This window comes from Microtus pennsylvanicus, chromosome X (genome assembly GCF_037038515.1).
Source record: "Microtus pennsylvanicus isolate mMicPen1 chromosome X, mMicPen1.hap1, whole genome shotgun sequence".
Classification (NCBI taxonomy): Eukaryota; Metazoa; Chordata; class Mammalia; order Rodentia; family Cricetidae; genus Microtus; species Microtus pennsylvanicus.
This window is the reverse complement of record NC_134601.1, coordinates 26,321,563-26,344,623: the sequence shown is the minus strand read 5'-3', so window position 1 is coordinate 26,344,623 and position 23,061 is coordinate 26,321,563. Positions and strand designations below refer to the sequence as shown.

Sequence of the window (23,061 nt, the reverse complement as noted above, 5' to 3'; positions counted from 1 at the left end):
ATGCCAACCTATTTTCTTCTTGTTTCATTTTTCCCTCCTGGATCTGTGCCTTTTCTTCCCTACTTGGGCTACCAAGTAGAAATGAGCATCTCATGACAAAAGAGTCGAAACCACCAGTCGTAGCAGTAGCAACAACGGCCCACAAATGGAGAAGAATAGGGCAAGGCCAAAAGCCCATCTTCACGGGCTGTTGTCATCTAATTCTCACTGAAATGGAAATTGTTAGCAAGAAAGGATTATGATTTGATTTGGGTCACATCAAAACTTGTCTATTGCATGTGAGCCCAGGACGAACAATAATATCAAAGCATGAGAATACAAACTACAGTAGCAACCAAAGCTCACCAAATGACCGCAATATCAGAAGCTTTTGGAGATACCTGTGATTAATGACTTAGGGGTGCCTGTATTTACTGTGGCATTAGTATCTCCCGGGAACAATGGTTGTGAATGCTGAGGAGCTGAAAGGCTCTAACTCTCGGTAAGTAACAAAGAAATAATTATGAACGCAAGTATGAGAACTGCTTCTTTAAAAAAGGAGTTTGTCTCGCTGCCTGTCCTCACAGCAGATGCGGCAAACCAGAACATAATCCCTGAAAACCATTTGCTGCCTTTTCGGGTGCCTTCGTATGTGACTGTCTGCTTACTTTGCCATCAGTTTCTGCCCAGATAATGGAAAGAAAGATGGAAAGTAGTTTTTCTTTCTTACATAAGAAAAGGCTTTCAGGAGATTTAACTCCTTAAAGTCAACCATAAAAGAGTGGGTAAATTTGCTTCCTGGCACTACAACCAAAATGCAGAAATTTCCCCTCACCTAAATAAGCAAACGAAAGAAGAACCCTGATTTCATTTTCTACTCCTCCAACTGAATACAAAAAGGATTAAAAGTTTTCATTTACATATTAATTCACATGTTAATCACTAGATAAAAATCAATCAAAAGAAGCACTGGGTTAAGTGTCTGTTACTTACTTTCTTGGATACCTCCGGCCAGAAGTGTTTGCTCCCCCAAAACAGGACAATTAGAGTTAAGGCCAGGACCCCAAACACCAGTCCACAAATCTTCAGTGATTTACATATCTTCTTGGATTTCAAAGCTTCTGCCTAAGCAAAGAACAGAGAGAATGAAACAATACACAATAACCCTGAAAATAGCGAGCCATAATTCAAAGTCTCCTCCGATTTCACTTTCTAATGTTCACATTGCAATACGATAAATCTGTGAGAGCATGCTTCTGCTCAAAAGGGGAAATATATGAATCAACTTACATTTAGAATGTGACAGTCCTCACAGTTCTCTGGAGGATTCTTTGCCATAGTCTCCCAGCGCACAGTGCTCTTTCCCTGCTTTGAGAGGACTGAGAGACCACTGCTGAGGTCGAGTTGCAAGTGAGTCGGCTAACAGATGCCAGAGGAGAAGCTGAATTTATATGGCTCAAATATGTCATACCAGAGCCGGAGGGAGCCCAGGGGGCTCCTGGGCTGCGATTTGTTACATAGATATACCCATATATGTATATAACTTCTGTGCACAGAATTCCATCCAGAATGGCAAAGACAGGTTATAATGAAAACTATTGTCCTGGGGGTTGGGTTGGAAGGGGATCAAGCCTAGGACACATTGAAATGATTTTTCACTATGAACTTAAAATACCAGTGGCAATACATGCTGCACACTCCAGAAATAAGCAAACAGAGCAAAAAAAAAGGGGAACAAAGTTCTAATTTCAATTCCATTCAATTAAGCAAACATTTATTGCAGGGATATTAAGTATCAGGTACTTTCCTGGGTGCCGGAGAGGCATAAGTAACTAAGATGTGTGCCTCACTATGTAAAATCACTCTGTGTGTCAAGACTATTATGTAGTCAACTAATTATAATTAAAACCAGGGTACAATGAAGAACTGTTGTGAACTTTCCTCCTTCATCCCATCTCTATGATTGGTTCTCTTTTTTAGGTGGTCCCTCAATGCCGGTATTCATTCTATTGCTTCATGATTTTTTTCTCACTGCTTAATGACCTCATTCAGTCCTAGAGTTAATATATTACCATATACAGAATGTATATTACCATATACAGAAATGCCATCCAAATTTGTATCTGTAACTCAGTTCTGTCTTTTAATTTCACAGCCATTTGAACATCGCAAGCATCTATACCTGGATGTAACTCAGTATGCTATCTATCAAGCTCGTTCTTTTTTTAATACTTCTTTCCCACAACCTACTTTCTTTCCCATAATCCTAATCTAGTTTTCTGGGGTACCATAACAAAGTACTGCTGAATTACTGACTTGCATATAGAAAATATATTCCTTAGAAAACAAAACAAAACACTTATATTCTTATACTTCTGGAGGCTACAATCCAAGATCAAGAAGTTTTCGTCCTTCCTTCCTTCCTTACATATATCTCACTTAATTTTTTATTAATTTATCATTATTGAAAATGAAGCTATTTTCGTAGAATATGTTCTGATCTTAGTTTTCCCTCCCTCGTCTCCTCACAGGTCCTTCCCATCTCCCTGGACCTTTCTCTCCCTTAACAAAACAGACAGGCAAATACAAAAACAAACAGGGATAAAAAAGAACAAACTAACAAAAAGAAAGAAACCATGAGAAACTCATACACATGCAAAGACATACCATGCCACATACACAAACAAAACCCATAAAAACACAAAATCGGTAGCCACAATGTACAAGCAAAGTAAGATAAAAACATGTCTAAACAAAGCAATATGAGAGGAAAAATACTCCAAAAATACCATTGGATTCATTTTGTGTTGGTTATCTGGTGCTTGCATGGGGCTGTTCTTAAGTGTGGTTTGTATATCCATTGAGACTAGCTTGGAGAAACCTAGTTTTCCTTTGCAAGTGGCTGTTAACTGGAGATAGTATCTAGGTTGGGGGATGGGAATTCCTATCTACTTCCCCATCTCAGTAGTGGGAGCCCATTTGTTTTGGACCTGGGACTATTGTCACAGTCTCTATTAGTTGATATGTGTGCGTGTCCTGTTGTGTCTGGAAGACACTGTTCCCTCTCTTTCCCTGCTGTCCTCCGTCCACTCTGGATCTTACAATCTTTCTACCTGCTCCATATTTGTTTCTTCCTCTCTCTCTCTCTCTCTCTCTCTCTCTCTCTCTCTCTCTCTCTCTCTCTGCTTCTAGACGGCTATTTTGTTGGTCACATGGTACTTGCATTTCTTTGTGTTGGTATCCTAGTCTGCCATCTTTCTTCCTTCTCTCCATTCCCCCTCCCTTCACTCTCACTTCAGGGTATCACTATGTAGTCCTGGCTGTCCTTGAATTCAGAGAGATCTATGTGTCTCTGCCTCCCAAGTGCTTAGATTGAAGGTGTGCCCTATCACAGCAGGCCCCTGCTCTCTTTGTATAAGGCAGGCAGCCACACTGAATAAAGGGTCATCTGTACAACATTACTTTCCAAATTCTAAGTCATACCATACAGTCAAATTTTAAGACAGTGGAAATTAGGGCTTCATCATATGAGATTTGAGTCATATGCCATTGAAGCAATAACCCCGCCTTCAAACCAGAAACCACATGTTTCTCTTGCAATCACCCCATCTTTTAATGTTTATTTTAGTCCCATTATCACCGGCTGTTATGTGCCCTAAATTCTTACACCTTTCAAAGATGTTCTTTCCTCACTGGATAACATCGCTATAGTCACGGCCATTACCTTAGCGGTTCTAAACCTTTGAGTCATGACCCCTTTGGGGATTGCGTATCAGACATCCTGCATATTAGATATTTACATTATAATTCCTAACGTAGCAAAATTACAGTTATTATGTAGCAATGAAAATAATTTTATGGTTGGGGGTCACCACAACCTGAGGAACTGTATTAAAGGGTCACAGCATTAGGAAGGTTGAGACCCACTGGCTCAGACTGTTACCCTCTCAGACCAGTCTCAAAGCTATGCCTTTCATCTGGGTTACTCTCTTGGAGGTCTGGACCCATGTGCCTGTTTAGCAAGCTGGATACCTCCATTTGAAGATATTAGATGCTACATCACCAAGCCTGAATTAGTTGTAGCCTCTTCTAAACCGTACTCTCCCTTATCTATTTCTTGTCTTACTAGAAGGACACAATGGGTTGTCTCTAGACCAGTAATTCCAGGGGCTCATGATCTCTTTCTCTTCTACTTACTTCCATGTTTAATCAATTACTACATCCAGTTAATTCTGCCTCTGGATTTTCTCCACAATTCTACTATGTTGACTCTTACAGTAGGCAACTGTGACTCAGTTGACGGAGCCAAGGTTCTAGAGTTATTTTTATTTTTTTTAAATATAGTTCTAATAGTTCTAATTGTTTTCTGTTGCCTTTAAAGTTTTAACATTCAAAACCGAGGACAATCTCTCCTCTGCTTGAAGTCATTTGATAGATCACTAATGGTGATAGATAATGCTCTGGAGTTTCTATATCTCACTAGCTGTGGCTCTGGACAATTTCCTCCAGACATGGAGGCAGTTGTGATCACAGATGGGCAGGGTAGTGGGACAGGCACATTATGGCTTCTATTTTCATTCTAATGTCTCAAAGGAAAATGGAGATAGGATTATACCTGAAGTTGATCACACAGATTCTAAAGAACAAAACAAAACAAAACAAAACAAAAACAGATCATGGTTCTATGTGCTCTGCAATTTTTTGGTCAAGTTTTTTTAAGGTCATAAGAACATTCCCATGGAGAGCCTATGTTCATGAGGATAGATGGTTTCCTCCAATGTGCCAATCACACAGCATCTCTGATGCCCCTCTCATAGTTAATACTCTGTTCATAACCACATGCAGCTTTTTCACACCATAGCTCATTGTTTGTTACCTTCATTGCCTGTATTTCCTTTCTTCTCCTTGTTCAGCTGGGAAATTTCTGATTAGCTCTCAACATGTGGCTTAGATCTTCCCACTTCTGGACCACCTTCCTCTGTCTTATCTCTACTACCTCATTGGGGTCACTCGTCTTTTCCTTGGGTTATCTTTATGCCTTGCTGGTGCTTTAATCATTGCCCTCCAAATACTGTATTATAAGTAATTCCTACGTGCTTCCTTGGGACCCTTTATGACATCCCTTCTTTGTTAAAAATAGTGAATTAAAATAGGAGTTAAAACAAAATGCCATGGAAACCTAGAAGGAGTCATGATAAATTCTGATTCAGCAGAGCAAAGAAAATGTCACAAAGGACATGACATTTCAGTAGTTTTGCCATTTACAAGTACATGTTTATTTAGTGTTCCCTATGTGACAGGCACTGTTAGAGAGGACAGATATGCGTTTCAGGAGTGTAGAAGCAAACACAGTGCCTGAGAGGCCAGCATATAGTGAGAGGACAAGTATTAAGCTAAAAGCAGAAAATAATGTAACTGGTTAAAAAATATGCTACAAAAGAAAAGCGCAGGGTGCTATGAAAACATTCAGTTTAGCCCGAGCTGCTCAGATAAGTCCACACTAAGAAGATGCCCCTTAAACTCAGAGCTCAATAACAGTAGAAGTAAGATGTGATGGGGGAGTGTCATATATCAATCTGTTGATTTCATTAGCTAAGCAATAAAGAAACTGCTAGGCCCATTGGATAGGCCCACCCTTAGGTGGGTGGAGTAAACAGAACAGAATGCCGGGAGGAAGAAGAAGTGAGGTCAGACTCCACAGCTCTCCTCTCGGGAGCAGAAGAGAGGCCATGCTCCGCTCTCCCAGGCAGGCGCATGCAATGAAGCAAGCCGCCAGGTCAGACATGCTGAATCTTTCCCGGTAAGACCGGTGCTCACAGATTATTAGAGATGGGTTGATTGGGATATCAGAATTAGCCAGTAAGGGCCAGAGCTAAGGGCCAAGCAATGATGAAAAGAATACAGTGTCTGTGTAATTATTTCGGGGCATAAGCTAGCCGAGCCGGGCAGGCGGCTGGGGTGTTTGGGGACGCAGCCCCGCCGCCCCTTATTACTACAAAGATGGAGAAGAGGACAGCAAAATTATTTCAGGTAAAAAGGCTAGCACATGCAAATACCTCGAAGAAGGAAAATGATTGGAGTAGTCCCAAAAGAGACCTGGTCGGTCACTGTGGCTGTTAATAGAGGAAAAGAACTGTTTGGGATCAAAGTAAAGAAGTAGGCAGGGGCCATATCATCCAAAATTGTATCTTGTAGGGTTGTTTAGGGGCATGGAACAGAAACCAAGTTGTAGCAGTTTTTCTCATATAAGATGAACCTCCACCCCTGCAGGCAGGGCTGGTTCAAGTGTAAGGGATCCGAGCTTCTGTCATTTTATTCTGTGATTTTGTGTGGCTCCCATTGTTATCTTCCAAGACGGTTTCTTCAGCTCCAGAAAGGAGAAAAGGTATGGCAAGGGGCAACAAGAACGTGTGGCAGCTGAGTTTATCCCTTTCCATCAGGAAAGCAATGTTTCCAGGAAATACTATCCTATAGATTTTTATTATTATGCTGGCCAAAACTGTGTTGGATGGCCATTTCAGCTATAATAATAATACTGTGAGGAGGTTTTATTGTCTACCCACCTTATTACTATTCCTAACAATATTCTGTTTTGCTATAAACTGGGGAAACATATCGGATATTAAAACTGCAGTTTCTGCTTCAATAGTCATGGTAAAGGCTTGAAGTTTATTTTAAGAACAATGAGGATTCACTGAGAGATTCGAGCAGAATTCTTTTTATATTTAGTAATATCTCTCTAGGTACTTTCAAAAGAGTACATTATAAAAAGACAAAAAACATTAAAAGAGGTTATCATAAGAGATGCCAATGGCTTGATAGTGACAGGAATGGAGATAAGTAGGCAGATTTGGCATACAATTTAGGAGGAGTATATAGTTGGTGATAGATTGGACATAGAGGGCAAGAGAAGGAAGGGATGAAAAACAAGTTACAGAGATCTGGTTTGTGAATTCAGATGGCACAAGTAGTTGGTATTAAGAAGCATTGAGGAGGACTGCTCCTGAGCAACTGATAAGTCTGGCTAGAATGTGTTAATTTGAACTGTCTTTGCAATATCCAAGAAGGGATGACTAGTTTCTAATAATTTATGCTTGGAACCAATAACATAGTTACTGGAATTGAAATTTAGGTTTGTGAGCCATTTACTTTGGTGAAAGCTATGGAATTTAATGTCATGGCCCAGGAAAAAGAGTTCAGAGTAGCAAGAGAAGAGGACTGCTCAGTGACTTTCAAGAATTTTTTTACAGTTATTTATTTAAAACTCTGTGTTTAGAATGGCTTTTACATTTTTATAAAAAGATACACACTAATTATAAAATAAGAATATAGAAAACTGCAAGAAGGGAAAATCTGTACTAACCAGGGGTAAGTATTATTGCACCTCAGTTTTCTCATTCAAATTAAATAATGAAAATTATATTACCTTTCTATTTATGAAGCTATGATAATTTAATAACTTACATTTAAAATGTATACACTAGTCACTGGTATATAGTGAAATCTTACTAAATGAAAGCTGATAAATAAGTTATATTCTGAGTGCTAATTTTATATTCTGGGATTAACAAATGAATACAAAATATTTTAGTAGGATTACCATAGAAGGTATTTTTACAAATATAATTTTTAAAGGGTTGTAACATTGCTATATTGCCCAGACTGGCCTCTAGCTCCTGGGTTCAAATAATCCTCCTTACTTAGTTTGTCATGTAACTGTTACTATAAGAGCACACCATTATACCCATAGACAAAAGCATTTCTCAATTCTCATCATTGGAGCTTCTATTGGTAGTAGATGGCGATTAACACAGAGACCCATAACTGGCCAAGGTACAGAGAATAAAAAAAAACTGTGGAATGGAAAATGAGAGGCTATAGATTTATTCTGGGCTAAGAAAAATAAGGTTTGATCAAGGAAGATCCCCTGAGAAATCTCTGATAGGAGCGGATGGCCCAGATGTCAGAGTTCTACATCCAAAACAGCCTCAAGACTGCTGACTGAGATGATCAAGCCTCACAGGATACTCCAGTCATGACTTGATCATAATTCTAAATTTTCTTTAGGTCTCCATGAGATTATCAGTGCCCCAATCCAGCATGAAGTAGCCTAAAAACTACAACCACATTCTCCAAAAATGTACTACAGATATTTTCCTTTGTTTAGAATGTTGGTTACACAGAATATTGTATACATGATAAATAAATAAATATTTAAAAAAAAAAGAATGTTGGTTACAAGTTGTTATGAATAGTGGTCAGGAAAAAAGCTAAACAAAGGATATTAGATTCAGAGTTCTTGTTCTTTTTTTAAAAAAGGGGGGGTTGCTGTGGGACAATGGTTTTACCCTGTAAACATTTGTTTCTTGTACTTGTTTAATAAAATTCTGATTGGCCTGTAGCCAGGCAGGAAGTATAGGTAGGTTGACCATGCAAGAAATAGAGGTGGGGTGATGAGAACAGGAGAATTCTGGGAAGAGGATTCTGCAGTTTGCAGTCGTGATTCAGACACAGAGCAAGGAAGATGTGACTGCCTCGTTGAAAAAGGTAAGGTAGTCAGTCACATGGCTAACATAGACAAGAATAATGGGCTAATATAAGTTATAAGAGTTAATCAGAATCCTGAGCTAATGGGCCAATTGGTTTATAACTAAAAAACAAACAAACAAAATAAACAAAAAACCAACCAACCAACCAACCAACCAAAAAAAAAAAAAAACCCCAGTGTAATGCTTAGCCTAAATGCTACATCTATATAACACACCCACTTTCCAAGGCTCAGGGATTATTGTGGAAAGGGGGGCAGAAAGACTAAGAGCCAGAGGTGATGAATGAATACAAGGAAATAATATTTTCTGGACACAACACATCAGATGCATTTATGGACTCACAGTGATTATGACAGTATTCACAAGCCCCATGTGACCTCAACTCAGAACAAGCCCAAACATAGAGAGCGTATGGGGACATGAAGCCCCATCCTTAGCCAAGGAGCTAGCTATGGGCATTTGGTAGGTGCTAGGAGAAAGAAAGCAGTGTTTTTCTTTTTCTGTTTGAACATTATTTTTATTGAAAATACAATTATTTTCATACAAGATATTCTGATCCCAGTTCCCCTATCTCATCTCTTCCCAGAACCTTTTCTCTCCACCATTACAACACCTTTCTCCATCTCATAAGAAAACAGACTCATAGACAAATAAGGGTAAAACAAAACGAACAAACAAGCAAACAGCAAGGAACAAAGAACACAAGGAACACATACACACACATTTTCTTTAAGAGTGTTGCCACTTGCCGCTGGTAGATGGCCCACGCTCCAGTGGAAGGCCACACATTTATGATTATATCAGCTGCACAAATCTGATGAATAAATGAATAAACGGAGTTGGGTGGGAAAGGAAGGGAGAGGGGATCTGGGAGGAGCTGGGGGAGAGGGTGAAAATGGCCAAAATTTATTGCACAAAACGCTCATCCATCTAATAAAAACAAATGATAAAAATCTAAGTTTTTAAAAGGTTGAACTGAGCGATCTTTATTTTGATACATGCTTTGGTTGTCTAGTCCCAGTTTCTTAAACAGAGTCATAGTCCCATATGATGTTGTGTAACAGAATATGAGGGTCATAAACATTTGACAACAGTAAAGAGTTTTCCAATGTGCAGCATTAGAAAATGAAGTGTGGTACTTTAGTAGCCCTCACCCTGTTGCATCCCAGAGCATCATTTCAGCTGAAGTTCTGAATGTACAACCTATGTGCTTCGTACTGTGCACACCATTTCTCCATAAAACCACAGTGACGGCTGCCTAACGGACCTCAGCTCCAGTAAGAGCACTGCATGCTATGATTTCAGTGCTTTTACTGTACGCACAGTTTTCTGCTCTTTGTGTGTGTGTATGCACACGCGCTTACGGAGCCCAGAGATTAACATCAAGTGTCTTCCTCAATTGTTGTCCACCTCATCTTTTCAGACAAGATATTTCATTGAACCCAAAGTTTTCTGGCGTAGGTAGACTGGCTGGCTTCCCTTTTCCGCCTGCCAAGCAACCTCGCCTGACTTTTTATGTAGGTTCTTGGGGCTTAAACTCAGGTCCTTATGCTTGTGTGGAAAGCACTTTGCTTACAGCTATCTTCTGTCCCTCACCTAAGTGGTGGTGGGGTTAAAACTACAAGACTTATCTGCTCACTAAGAAGACCCCCATATAAAATAAGAAGTGATGGTCACTTCAACAAATGTTTTAAAAACAATGAAGAAACAGAAGGGGGGAGCAAGAATTTATAGCATTACAATAACTGAATGCATACAAAGATAATTAAATGATTAAAATGGTTGACAAAGAATTCAAGAGTCTATTATTTGAATTTGCTCTATGTTTTTTCATTTTGTTGAATATATATTCTTTTCTCATTCAATTTATCCTGATTATAGTCTCTGCTACTCCTCGCAGTTCTTCCCTACCTTCCCTTTCCTCCAGATCTACTCCCTTTCTGTCTCTCATGAGAAAACAGGCTTCTAAGAGATAGCAAACAAACAACAAAATAAAATGTAGTAAGATGAAGCAAAAACTATCATATCCAAGTTGGACATGGCAATCCAATAGTATTAAAAGAATCCCAAGAGCAGGCGCAAGAGTCAGACACCCACTTGTTCTGACAATCAGGAGTCCCATAAAAATACTAAGCTAATATCTATAATCTATATACAGAATATGTAGGCCCTCTGCTTGCTGCTTCAGTCTCTGTGAGCTCATAGATGCCTTGCTTGGTTGAGAGGGCCTTGTTAGCCTGGTGTCTGCCATCTTCTCTGGCTCTTACAATTTTTCTGCCTCATTCTCCTGGTGTCCAACAATAGAGTCTATTTCCAAAATATCAATAACTTCTAAGAAGAGGTAAATATAGACAAAAATGAGATAAAGTTAATTCAAAACCTAAAGGAGAAGTTTAGCAAAGAAAGATAATGAAAATTGTATGGCAATCTTGCAGATAAAAAGATCAACAAAACTTATTCAGTGAGATTATTGCAGATAATTTACCAACTCTATAGACACTTAAGAACAGGAGGAATTTAGAATTCAATAGGTAAGACCAAGAAAGAAAATATTCTTGTCATAATTAAAATGCAAAGGAAACAATATTAAAATCTACAAGAGAAAGTGACAGATTAATTACAAAGATTACCCTTTCATCATAAGAGATTTTTCTGAAGAAACTCTAAAATCCAGGAGAGAATGTTATAATTTAACTCTGGAAAAACTACCAACAAAGATTACCGTATCAGTTATTCTTTTTTTTGTTTTCTTTTCTTTTTTTTATTGATAAAAGGAGAATAATAAAAAAAACAAATTTCCACCTCCTCCCAGCCTCCCATTTCCCTCCCCCTCCTCCCACTCTTCTCCCCCTCCTCCCACTCTTCTCCCCCTCCTCCCATCCCTCTCCCCTTCCCCCCACTCCTCTCCCCCTCTCTCTCCAGTCCAAAGAGCAGTCAGGGTTCCCTGCCCTGTGGTAAGAACCACAATTCTTAGTTAAGGGAGCCACTTTAGGGTGGGCAGCCCTAGAGGGGCTCCCAGGTGCCCAAGCTGAGGTCCCCAGTTAGTTCCTTGGGCAGCTGAGGATAGGGAACCTGAAATGACCCTATCCTAGAGCAATACTGACGAATATCTTGCTTATCATCCTAGAACCTTCATCTGGTGATGGATGGAGATAGAGACAGAGACTTACATTGGAGCACTGGACTGAGCTCCCAAGGTCCCAATGAGGAGCAGAAGGAGGGAGAACATGAGCAAAGAAGTCGGGACCACGAGGGGTGCACCCACCCACTGAGACAGTGGAGCTGATCTACTGGGAGCTCACCAAGGACAGCTGGACTGTTACCGAAAAAGCATGGGATAAAACTGGACTCTCTGAACATGACGAATAATGAGGGCTGATGAGACGCCAAGGACAATGGCATGGGGTTTTGATCCTACTTAATGTGCTGGCTTGGTGGGAGCCTAGCCAGTTTGGATGTTCACCTTCCTAGATATGGACGGAGGGGGGAGGACCTAGGACTTACCAGTTATTCTTTAAAATTGATGGAGAAATAAAGACCTTCCAAGATAATAAAAAATCCTGAAATACTCCATGATCATTCAGCACTGCAAAAGATAAATAAATCATACATAGAGAAGAGAAAAAGGGAAATTCACATTCATAAGCACTTGGGAAAAATAAATTTCACTAGAATAATAGAAAATTAGTAAAGAAGAAAATATTTTCAATGCTGTAAGCCAGCTTAAATAAGGGAGAAAGGACACACCCAGACCATCTGGCAAGCAAAACAACAAAATTGTAGTTATACACTTATTATTCCTCTCAATAATATGGTACCCAATTAAATCATGTATATTGGCTGATTGGATTAAAACCAAGATCCAAAAAAAAAAAAGAAAAGAAAAAAAGAAAAAAATCTCTAACACCAATGCTCCTGAAACTACTTCACAAAATAGAGAGAGAATGCTTTCAAGTTCCCTCATTCTTTACAGACCACAATTGTATGAACCAAAACCCGATAAGAACACATTTAAACAAGAAAACTATGGACCAATTGCCTTGATGAACACAGGCATAAAAGTGCTCAATAAAATGCTTGAAAACAGAATTTAACAATAGACTAAAAAGGTTACACACCATAATCAAATTAGTTTCATTTTGGAGATTCAAATGTGTTTCAATATACACAAACCAACAGACAATATAAATTGAATCAAGAGCAGTAGACACATCATACCTCAACATAATGTAGACTAATGGTTTATATGCAACATTATACTCAATAGGATAAAAAACTGTAAGTACTTTATCTTAAATTAGGAATGGGACAAAGTTGGCAATCGTATTCTGTACTTAAAAGACCCTAAAGACTCTAACAGAAAGCTCAGATCAGAATAACAGTTTTAGAAAAGTAGGAAGATATAAAACAAGCATACTATGATGAGTACTTTTTTTATATGCTTTTGATGAACTCATCAAGAAAGAAACCAGGAATACAACTTCACTTATAGTGTTGTAGAGTGAAATACTTAGGTATGTACCACCTGGCGAGGGCTTTTTGTGTTTGTGATTGGTGCTGCTGACTGACCCCAAAGCTTGTGAGTGGATTGAAAATGCTCTACTGTTGATCTAAACAACTCTTAAAGAGGTTAAAGACCAAGAAATTTTTAAGACATTGAACAAAGAAATTAAAGACACAAAAAGATGGAAAGGACTTGTTTGTTCACGGATTAGCAAGAATTAATGTTGTTAGAATGTCCACAATAATGAGAGTGATCTGCAGATTCGATATAATTCCATTGAAAGTCCATGAAATTCTTTTCAGGTATAGAAAAACAATCCTAAAATTTTATAATGAAGCACACACAAAACACCACACGTAACACACATAACACACACACACACACACACACACACACACACACACACACACACACACACACACACAGAGCACCCTAGAACAAAACAAAACAAAAATCAACCCCCCTCCCAAACAAAACACCAACTAGCAAAACGACACTATTGTAGGTATTACAATAGCCAACTCAAACTAAAATGAAGATCCCCAACGAACAAAAACAATGCAGAACTGACAAGAACAGATATGTGGAAGAGTGAAAGGGAATACAAGGCTCATAAATACACCTGTGCAGCTCTTGCCATCTGATTCTTGGTGAAGGAAACAAAGACATTGGAAAGAAAAGGCAGTCTCTAACAATTGGCATAAGGAAAACTGGATATAGAAATGTAGAAAACAGAAAACAGATCAACACCTGATCAGACTGATCAAGGATTAGGTCAATAACAACTTGATCAAATTCTGATTATAATGATCATTTAGATTTAGCAGTGATTAGATCAGCCAATGAAAACATGGACTACCTATTGAGTTGTTTATGACTGCATCATCCACTGTGTTGCACAGTGTTTACCTTGACCAAGATACAGTTATCATGGTTAACAGTGTGAGCTGCACTCTTCAGTCTGCCTGGTTTCACAAAAGTCTCCCCTGTAGCCTAGTTTTCTCAGTATCTTGTCAGCTAATTATCACAGGACTTTGCTATAGAGGAACTCCAGTGCATATCTGCAATTTACTTGCAGTTACTCTGATTTTTGTTCTTAACTAAGGAGGTCTGTACTTTCAGATACATTGCTGGTGAAAAGAGACTCTCGCCAGATACTAAATCTGGGTAGATCACTCATGAATGAGATCAACATCATTATCAAGATAATACTTAGAGTAGATAATCTGGAGGAACACCAGAACCCAGGGAAGTAGGAGGGGACCATGGGTGTGGAGGACAAGAAGCTCTGGAGAGGGAGAGAGTAGAATACAGGTTCTACAAAGGGAAAGAGAAATAGTATGTCTTTTTTGATGTTTTTTTTTAAATTTTATTAGCTCTACATTTTTGTATGATTCCCTCCCTGCCTCTCCCCTCCCCCAAGGTCCCCATGCTCCCGATTTACTCAGGAGATCTTGTCTTTTTCTACTTCCCATGTAGACTAGATCTATGTAAGTCTCTCTTGGGGTCCTCATTGTTGTCTAAGTTCTCTGGGATTGTGTTTTGTAGGCTGATTTTCTTTGCTTTATGTTTAAAAACCACTTATGAGTGAGTACATGTGATACTTGTCTTTCTGTGTCTGAGTTACCTCACTCAAAAGGATGTTTTTTAACTCCATCCATTTTCTTGCAAAATTCAAGATGTTGTTTTTTTTTCTGCTGTGTGTAGTACTCCATTGTGTAAATGTATCAGATTTTCCTTATCCATTCTTCAGTCGAGGGGCATTTAGGTTGTTTCCAGGTTCTGGCTATGACAAACAAAGTTGCTATGAACATAGTTGAGCACATGTCCTTGTGGCACGATTGAGTATCCTTTGGATATATACCCAAAAGTGGTATTACTGGGTCTTGAGGAAGGTTGTCTCCTAATTTTCTGCGGAATAGCCACACTGACATCCAAAAGAGGCTGTACCAGCTTGCATTACCACCAGCAATGCGGAAGTGTTCCCTTTACCCCACAACCTCTCCAGCATAAGTTGTCATCAGTGTTTTTGATCTCGGCCATTCTTACAGGTGTAAGATGGAATCTCAGAGCTAGTATGTCTTAACTGGATAGAAAGGGAGGAAAAAGAAATAACACTTAAAAATGTTTGAAAACGCCACAGCAAACATTATTTTAAAAGTTTACTTAAAATGCACATTAGTGTGTGTGTGTGTGTGTGTGTGTGTGTGTGTGTGTGTGTGTGTGATGGAATTGTGCCAAAAGTGATGACAATGCACCCCTGGGAGCCATAAGCAATCTAATAAATACCCTAGTGCTAGGCATGACAAGCCACCGTTCACTGTTAGTCAGAGGAGTCCAAGAGACCCCCAGACAATATGGGCTACTGCCATTGCTCTTGGCTGCCTTCTAGAGTTCAAAGGTAATACCTTATTCCTGAAAAAAGGTAATACCTTATTCCTGAAAACATCACATACTTCAGGCATGAGACTTGGAGAAATTGATAGGTATAATTGCAGAACTACTGAATTACAAACCCAGGACTAATACCTTGGAGTCTAGACATTATCAACCTTATAAAGTTAATTCATATGCATCTCTCAATTCAGAAGTATGGTTCTGGAAGAATCATCTAAATGTTAAGCTTTTTTATTTACTCACATGGACTAGATAACACCCTATCCAAAGGTAACAGAAAATGAATTAATTTGGCTAGATTTCTGTCCAGGGATGAATGGTCCCATAGAATGTTTGCCATTTTTCCTAGACAATATTAACTAACCTGAAGCAGCCTAGAGTCACATGAGGAGAGGGTCTCTGTTGAGGTGTTACCCAGATCATACTGGCCTGTGAGCTTGTCTGTGAAGGGTTGTCTTGCTTGCTAGTTGATAAACTCGGAACATAGTACACTGTGCCTGGCACTACTCCTAGACAAAGGGTTCTCAGCTGTAGAAGATAGCTAGCTAAATATGAACCTTTATCGATTTGATAAACACATCTTCCATGGTCCCTGTTGTACTCCATGGTCGTGAAGTGATTTCCTGGGTTGAAGTTAATGCAGTGTGGAATAGCAAGCTTTGAATACCTGTACTGACTTCCCTCAATGACAGACTTTAATCTGTAAAGTGAGATAAACCCCTTTCCCTCAAAAGTCACTTTGGTTATGGTATTTATTGCAGTAGCAAAATGGGTGAAACTAGAAAACCATGTTTTAGTTTAATTTCCTTATATTACCAATGATGCCACTGGTGCTCAACAGAAACAATAGTCTGTCCTCTTTGTTACCAAAAGGTCTTCATGTCTTTTCTTGGTGAGATCCTATATTTCTTTAGAGTATTGTTAAAAGCCAAGACTCTTTGCTTTTAGCCCACCTGTCATAGACTGAACATTTTTAGTCTCCTAAAATACATGGTGAATTTCTAGCTGTCATTGTGATGCCTTCTCAGAGGTGGAGCCTGTAGGATATAGATAAGTTATAAGAATAGAGCTCTCATGCATGGTATTAATCCTGTTATTGAAGAAAGCCCAGAGGCTTTGGATACAGTTAAATAGTAGAGCATTTCCCTAGCATGTAGCAAGTCATGGGTTCAATTCCTGGTATTCCAAAATAGAAAAGAAAAAGGAAACAAGAAAAAAAAACCCTTTAGTTGCTCTTTCACCTCTTTTTGCCATGTGAAGAAGAAACACTGGAAAGATACCTCTCACTAACACCCAACTGCCTTACACCTTCTTCTAGGGATTTCCAGACTTGACTCCCGTGAGAAATAAATATTTGCTGTTGAAGTCACATTGTCTGTGGAAGCCTGTTAGGAGCCTGAAATAAGACACCCTTTGCCATCTTTCCTTTGATTGGCAACTGCATCCGCTTTATTAAAAGGACAACTTAAATTGTGGAAATGACTTCAAGCTCTTGGTGAAGTATCTGTCCTGTATTAAATAGCATCTAATACCGTTCTTAAGTAGTTTACACCATAATGGACTTTACAACGTCCTGTCTCTGTGCATTGTTCTTTGCACTTTGCCTCCTGCTTTCTGATCAACAGTTAAGCCTCAGACTGGTCTTCTGTATACTTCAGAGGCTCACTTATATTGTGTTGTTTTCTTTTTTATCAATCATAACATCAAGGAAAATTGGGGCTAAAAGGATCTTGGCACTTTTCTGTTCCAAGCCTATTATTTATAAAGATAGGAAAACTGAAAGGCAGAGGCACAAAACAACTTGCTCAAAGTAATGCAGCTACTTAGCTTCCCAACTAGGACCTGTGCCTAGGTTTTCTGATCCCTTTTCCAGGGTTCTTCCCAGTGGAGCAGGCATACTTGTAGAGAAGACGAACTAATGATTTTCATACGTTCTTCAAACACGACTGGCTCTCGAGTGCAGAAGGAAGGACTTGGAGGAAAACAGTAAGTTTTTAAAGCTTAGTCTGTTAAAGAGATTTGACTTTTCAACCACTATATTAGTTTTCATTTTTTCCTCCCTTCTTTGCCAGAAACAATAAAATGACTACTGCGGCACTGAGACCAAGGTAAGGTATTATACTTAAATCTGAGCTTAAATGATTTACAATTGAGTGGGAAGACTGTCTGGTGTACTAAGTTTACCAGGCTATTTCTGAATGCCACAGACAAACCATGTGACCTTCATCACATTATGCTGAAGTTCTTTCCCTCCATTTTTTCACTTTTATGTCTTTTTTTTCATTTTGCTTGGAGTGTTTAAGTAGAAACTGCTGAGAAATCAGTGACTTAAAAAATGGGAAAGTAGCTTAGACACCTTATTGACTGCTGCCTACAAAGATAAGATTGAGGTATATAAGGCAGGAGACTCATTCACTGCCTCACGACAAGGTTTGATTAATATCTACTTTAAAAATTTTTCAACTAAACTCTCTAAGATGAATTGAATGTTATATTAAAAACCAGGAGTAATAGTAGATGGTTTTCTTCATGCTGGTCTTTTTTTTTCCTGTTCAAGATAACCTCTTCGTATATTACTAAAAGAGTCATTAGAAGGCAAGCATGAAATAGAGAGAGACAGGAAAAGAAAAATCTTTCAAAGTGATTTTGACAACAGAGCAGCAATTGAGGGAAGGGGAATACATCCCTGGGAGATGTGATAGAGCCAAGCAATTTGGTTGGACAAAATATGTAGCTTTGTGCATTTACAGGTACCAAGGAGGAGAGGTGAAAAAAAATATACCTTGCCAAAGAACTTATTTCAGAAAAAAAAATCCAAGAGCAGTAGGAGATAAACGGACAGTCTCCAAGGTGCTCTGGAAAATCAATCATAAACATCATCTAGAAGCAGCTGACTTACTTCATTCTATTCCTATTACAATAAATCTGACTGGCATATAAAATTCGTGTGCCTGGAAATACTGGCCTGAAAAATTACTTTTGGGCCCTCACTTGAATTTTTATGTCAATAAAGAAGACTAGGAAACCACCAAAAATACAAGAGAACCCAAGCATTTCCTTTTCCAGAGGATGTTTGATGGTCTAAATCTAGGATGTTGGTAGTAACCTTTTATATAAAGTAATTTATGAATATTTTGGTTATTTAAAGTGAGGAGGCTGCTTTTATAGGTTAGGATGTAGAACCTTTACGGTAATTGAATCTTGTTTTTTTCCCCTTATATTGCTGATGACTTTGTAGCAACTCATCTCTACTTTTGCAGCTTTCCTCTTTTTTTTTTTAATGCTAAGAATCTGGCCAGGAAACAGACGAGATTGAATGGCCCACACAGGAGTTGGGCCTATGACTGGGGCCTCATTAGCACCCTGGCTCAGCCAACTAATTCAAATGAAAGCTCTACTGAAGTGGCTGTGATGTATTTCTACACTTTAAATGAGAACTACTGAAAAAAAAGAACAATGTATTTTACAGTATAATCTTACTCTGGGCTCTGCTTTTATGACGAGCAAACAACAATAGAGGGATCTCTCTCGTGTATGTGCATATTGATTGGCAGGGTTGTTGTGTGTATGTATGTGTATGTGTGTGCATTTTTACTGGTGGGCATGTGTGTGTGTGTGTGTGTGTGTGTATCAGGGAGAGGGTTTGCAGACTTTCGGGGAGGGGGGATGCGAGACAGGGTTTCTATTTATCTCTGTATAGCCTTGGTTGTGTTGCAGCTTGCTCTAAAGACGAGGCTGGCATTGGATTCACAGAGATCTGATTGCCTCTGCCTCCTGAGTGCTGGGATTAAAGGCATTTGCCACCACCACCCAGAACTGGTGGGATGTTTGTATGTGGATTTGCTTTATTTAGTTCTGAGAAATATTCCTGAACTATTATTTTATAATTTCATCTCTTAAATTTTCTTTTTTCTAGTCTATGTGTAGATAGGTATTCGACCCCTGAAACACACCCTCAGGTTTCATTGTCTTTTCTGTTCCATTAACCCTACTTTTATATTTTTGCTCCGCTAGTTTATTAAACTGGACATCTTGTTTAAAGAAGTTTTAGGACCTCAGAAAAATTAAATGGAAGGTAGGCATAGTCATATACCTTGCTTGCACATACATGTGGCCTTTATCACTGTCAAATTCCTGCCCAGCAGTCTGTATCTGTGACAGTGTTGAACTAATACTGACCCATTCTTATCATCCAAAGACCATGGTTTACATTAGAGTTCTCTGTGGGTTTAATATATCCTATGAGTTTTGACAAATGTGTAATAACATTTGTCTAACATTACCATGTTACACAGAGTGGTTCCACCGTTTTTAGAATGCTCTGGGTTCCACCTATTTACCTATCTTTCCACCCCTGTCCTTGGGAAACTCACCAATCCTTTTATCATCATCATAGTTTTGCTTTCCCTGAGATATCATATAATTAGATTCTTGCTGTATGTGGCCTTCTCAGATGGGTTTCTTTTATATAGTGGCACATATTTCAAGTTCCCCCGTGTCTTTTTGTGGCTTGATAGCTCAGTTATTTTTAGCAATGAATAATGTGCAATCATCTGGATGCAATCAGAGTTTACATGCTCACCTACTGAGAGATTGGTGCTTTCAATTTCTGGTCATTATGAATCTAGCTGAGGGGAGTAGGTACATAGAATGGGGCAAAGGATATTCTTAAATTAAGAGCTTTTCAACACACCGTTGAATGGACCCACTGCCAAATGGACTTGGCATGCTGCTTCAGCTGAAAGCCTTCATGGGTAGTGAAAGGACAGGGCACTACAGACTTGGGAACTTCACAGGCCCATCCCATGATGGTGTGAACTACATGAACATGTAGGGCACAGGGCCATCTTCATACAGTGGTAAGTGGTGCAGAATGATCGCCTAAGTCTCAACTTTTGCCACGATCACAAAGAACTCAGAAATGCCCTTATTGGCTTTCTCTGGCTGTTTTCTAAAGCTGCTTATAGCTGCACAGCTGCTACACAAGATCCAGTATATCCTTGGAAAAATCAGCATATGCAAAAGGACAAGCCTTTGTAATGACATCAGTCTCAGCTATGATTGCTCTCTGGTGGACTTGCTTCAGTCTTCAAGAACAGTAGAGATCAGAGAAGAAGCCAAGAAGCTACATAGAAAAATAACTCATTAAAAAAATATAATGTAAAAACATAAAATGTGGTTTCATGAGTTTTTAGCTGCATTCCACAAATGTCTAGGAGTCTGTAAAGGAAATCATTTATTTATTTATTTAAGATGGAGCTCTCTCACAATCCAGGTTGGCTTCAAATTATTTACATAACTAAAAATGACCTTATTCTTCTGATCTTCCTGCCCCCACATTCCAAGTGCTAGAATTAAAGGCCCATGCCACAACTCTGGGATTATGGTGCTTGCCATAGAACCCAGGGTCTTCTGCATGCTGGACAAGCACTCTTTGTAATTATTCAACCACAAATAAGGCTGCACTTCCAGGTTCTAGAGTCATACACATGCAGACAAGCCGAGTCACAGCACCAATGAAATTATCTGGCATGAGTGAGAAGGAAACATGGAACACAAAACGATCCACCTTAGAAGTTTATTAGAGGGGACATGTACAGGCCTGGGGAATCAGTATACAGAGAGAAAGAGAAAGATGGCGTGTCCAGCTTTTTAAAAGCTGCCTAGTACATGCACACAGGGGATTGGCGTGGCTATGTCATAGGCAGATGATGCAGATGATGCAGATTTTGAGCTCATGCATGCACACAAGGGCTTAGCTGAGTCATAGTGGATGTAACCACTCATGTGCTCATGTGGGTCACGTGGGGCCCTTTAACATTCAGGCACTTCTGCCTGAGGGCTTGTCTGCATGTGCATGGCTCTAGAACCTGGAAGTGCAGCATTATTTGTGGCTGAATAATTATGCTATTCTGTAGTATGAGGTTGCTTGTTCATTTCCCAGCTACCCAGACTTCCAAAATAACCCCACAGAAACTGTATTAATAAAATCACTGCTTGGCCTATTAGCCAATTTGCAGCATGAGGCTGCTTGTTTCTTTCCCTGCTGCTCAGCCCTGAAACAACCACACAGAAACCATATTATTTGCAAGACTGTTTGGCCAATAGCTTAAGCATATTTCTGGCTAACTCATATATCTTAATTTAACCCATCTCCATTATTTTATATTTTACCATGAGAATCGTCGCCTACTGGCAAGGTTCTGACGTGTCTGTTTCCTGTGGTAGCCCCATGGCTTCTCCCTGACTCCACTGCCTTTCTTCTAGCATTCAGTTTAGTTTTTCCCGCCTAATTCTACTCTACCCTATCAGGCCAAGCCAGTTTTCTTTATTAATTAAACAATCATATTCACAGAATACAGAGGGGAATCCCACATCACTCTTCCAACACAATCACTTCCTTACCCTGAAAAACTAGGCTGCCACTTGTTTTCTTAGAAATCATGACATCAACCAACATATAGGCATTCAGTCTTTCTTTGTTCAGTTTAATGTAAGTATGACGTTTGCTGACAAACTATTACATTGCTATTGAATAATCATTATTTGCTCCTTATCACATTTCTGAAATTAAGGTAAGTCTGAATTTTGATTCAGTGTCACAAAATTCACTTAATTATAAATAGCTTGATTGCAATTTAAGCTTAATGTTTTATGTTAAGAAATATCTCACTATTTAGTTTCTGTTTGTTCTTAACCAGCTTAACTTTTATTGTCTATAACATGTTATGATTATGACTTATAACATCATGATTTGAATGATGAATTGGAGAAAATGGCTAAGTCAGGCCAAGAGTCTTAACATTTTTTCCTAACTTGTTTTCCTTTTCTTTTATTTAAATTTTGCATATATTTTATCATATTCTTTCCCCTCTCTTAGCTCCTCTCAGATTCTCCCCATTTCCATATATTATGCCCAAATCCATGAAGTCCCCGCAAAAGCCAACAAGGAAACCGAGTCCCATATGTAAAAGCAAAGAGACTTTATTTTAATTAAGTTTGCAAACTCGGTCTCTTTGCATGTCCAATGTATTGGAACAGCTGGAGAGCCCTGAGCTCAATTAGAATTGGGTTTTTATAGTAGTAAAGGTGGGGGTGAGGGGTCTCTGAGGTTTAGGACACCTGAAATTGGCTGATATTTATCTAGGGGTGTCCTGGTGATGTGCACTGGTAGGCGATCCTATCTCCAGCTGTTGGAATGTTAGGTATTTCCTTTGAAAGCTCTGCTCTTGCGCAGTGGTTGGTTATCTCAGCTTGTGATTTTTTCCTGCTACCAGGTATTGCTTTAGGGTAAACTACTGAGACTCCGGCTCTTACTAAATTTATCCAGGGCCCAGTTCTACTCTGCCAGGTGATAATGGTTGAAAATAAAGAACTTCCTTTGGGGACCTGACTTAGCTTATCATGGCTGGCCCCCACACATACTCACCCAACTTCATGTTCTTTCTTTCTCTTAAGACAAAAACAAAGGTCAAAACAAACAATAAACAAAAAGTGCTAAACACACACTCAGACCCCCCCAAAGCAAAACAAAAAGTGCACAAAAGACAAATATTGTCTGACTTAAGTTGTATGGAAAGTATAAAAGGAGATAAGTTTATTAAAAGAGTAGACTAGTGGTTGCTACTGTAC

At 39.1% G+C, this 23,061-nt stretch overlaps 1 protein-coding gene and 1 long non-coding RNA gene across 2 annotated transcripts in view; both read right to left on the bottom strand.

Moving 5' to 3' along the window:
* Positions 1–23,061, bottom strand: part of LOC142841772 (uncharacterized) — a 345,599-nt gene that overhangs the window by 236,158 nt on the left and 86,380 nt on the right. The window lies entirely within an intron of this gene.
* Positions 1–23,061, bottom strand: part of Tnmd (tenomodulin) — a 52,071-nt gene that overhangs the window by 14,238 nt on the left and 14,772 nt on the right. The window contains exons 2-3 of the mRNA XM_075958496.1: positions 1,270–1,398; positions 973–1,104 (exon numbers count right to left, since the gene is read on the bottom strand). Of these exons, the coding sequence (XP_075814611.1) occupies positions 973–1,104; positions 1,270–1,398 (261 nt within the window). The remainder of the gene's footprint in view (positions 1–972; positions 1,105–1,269; positions 1,399–23,061) is intronic.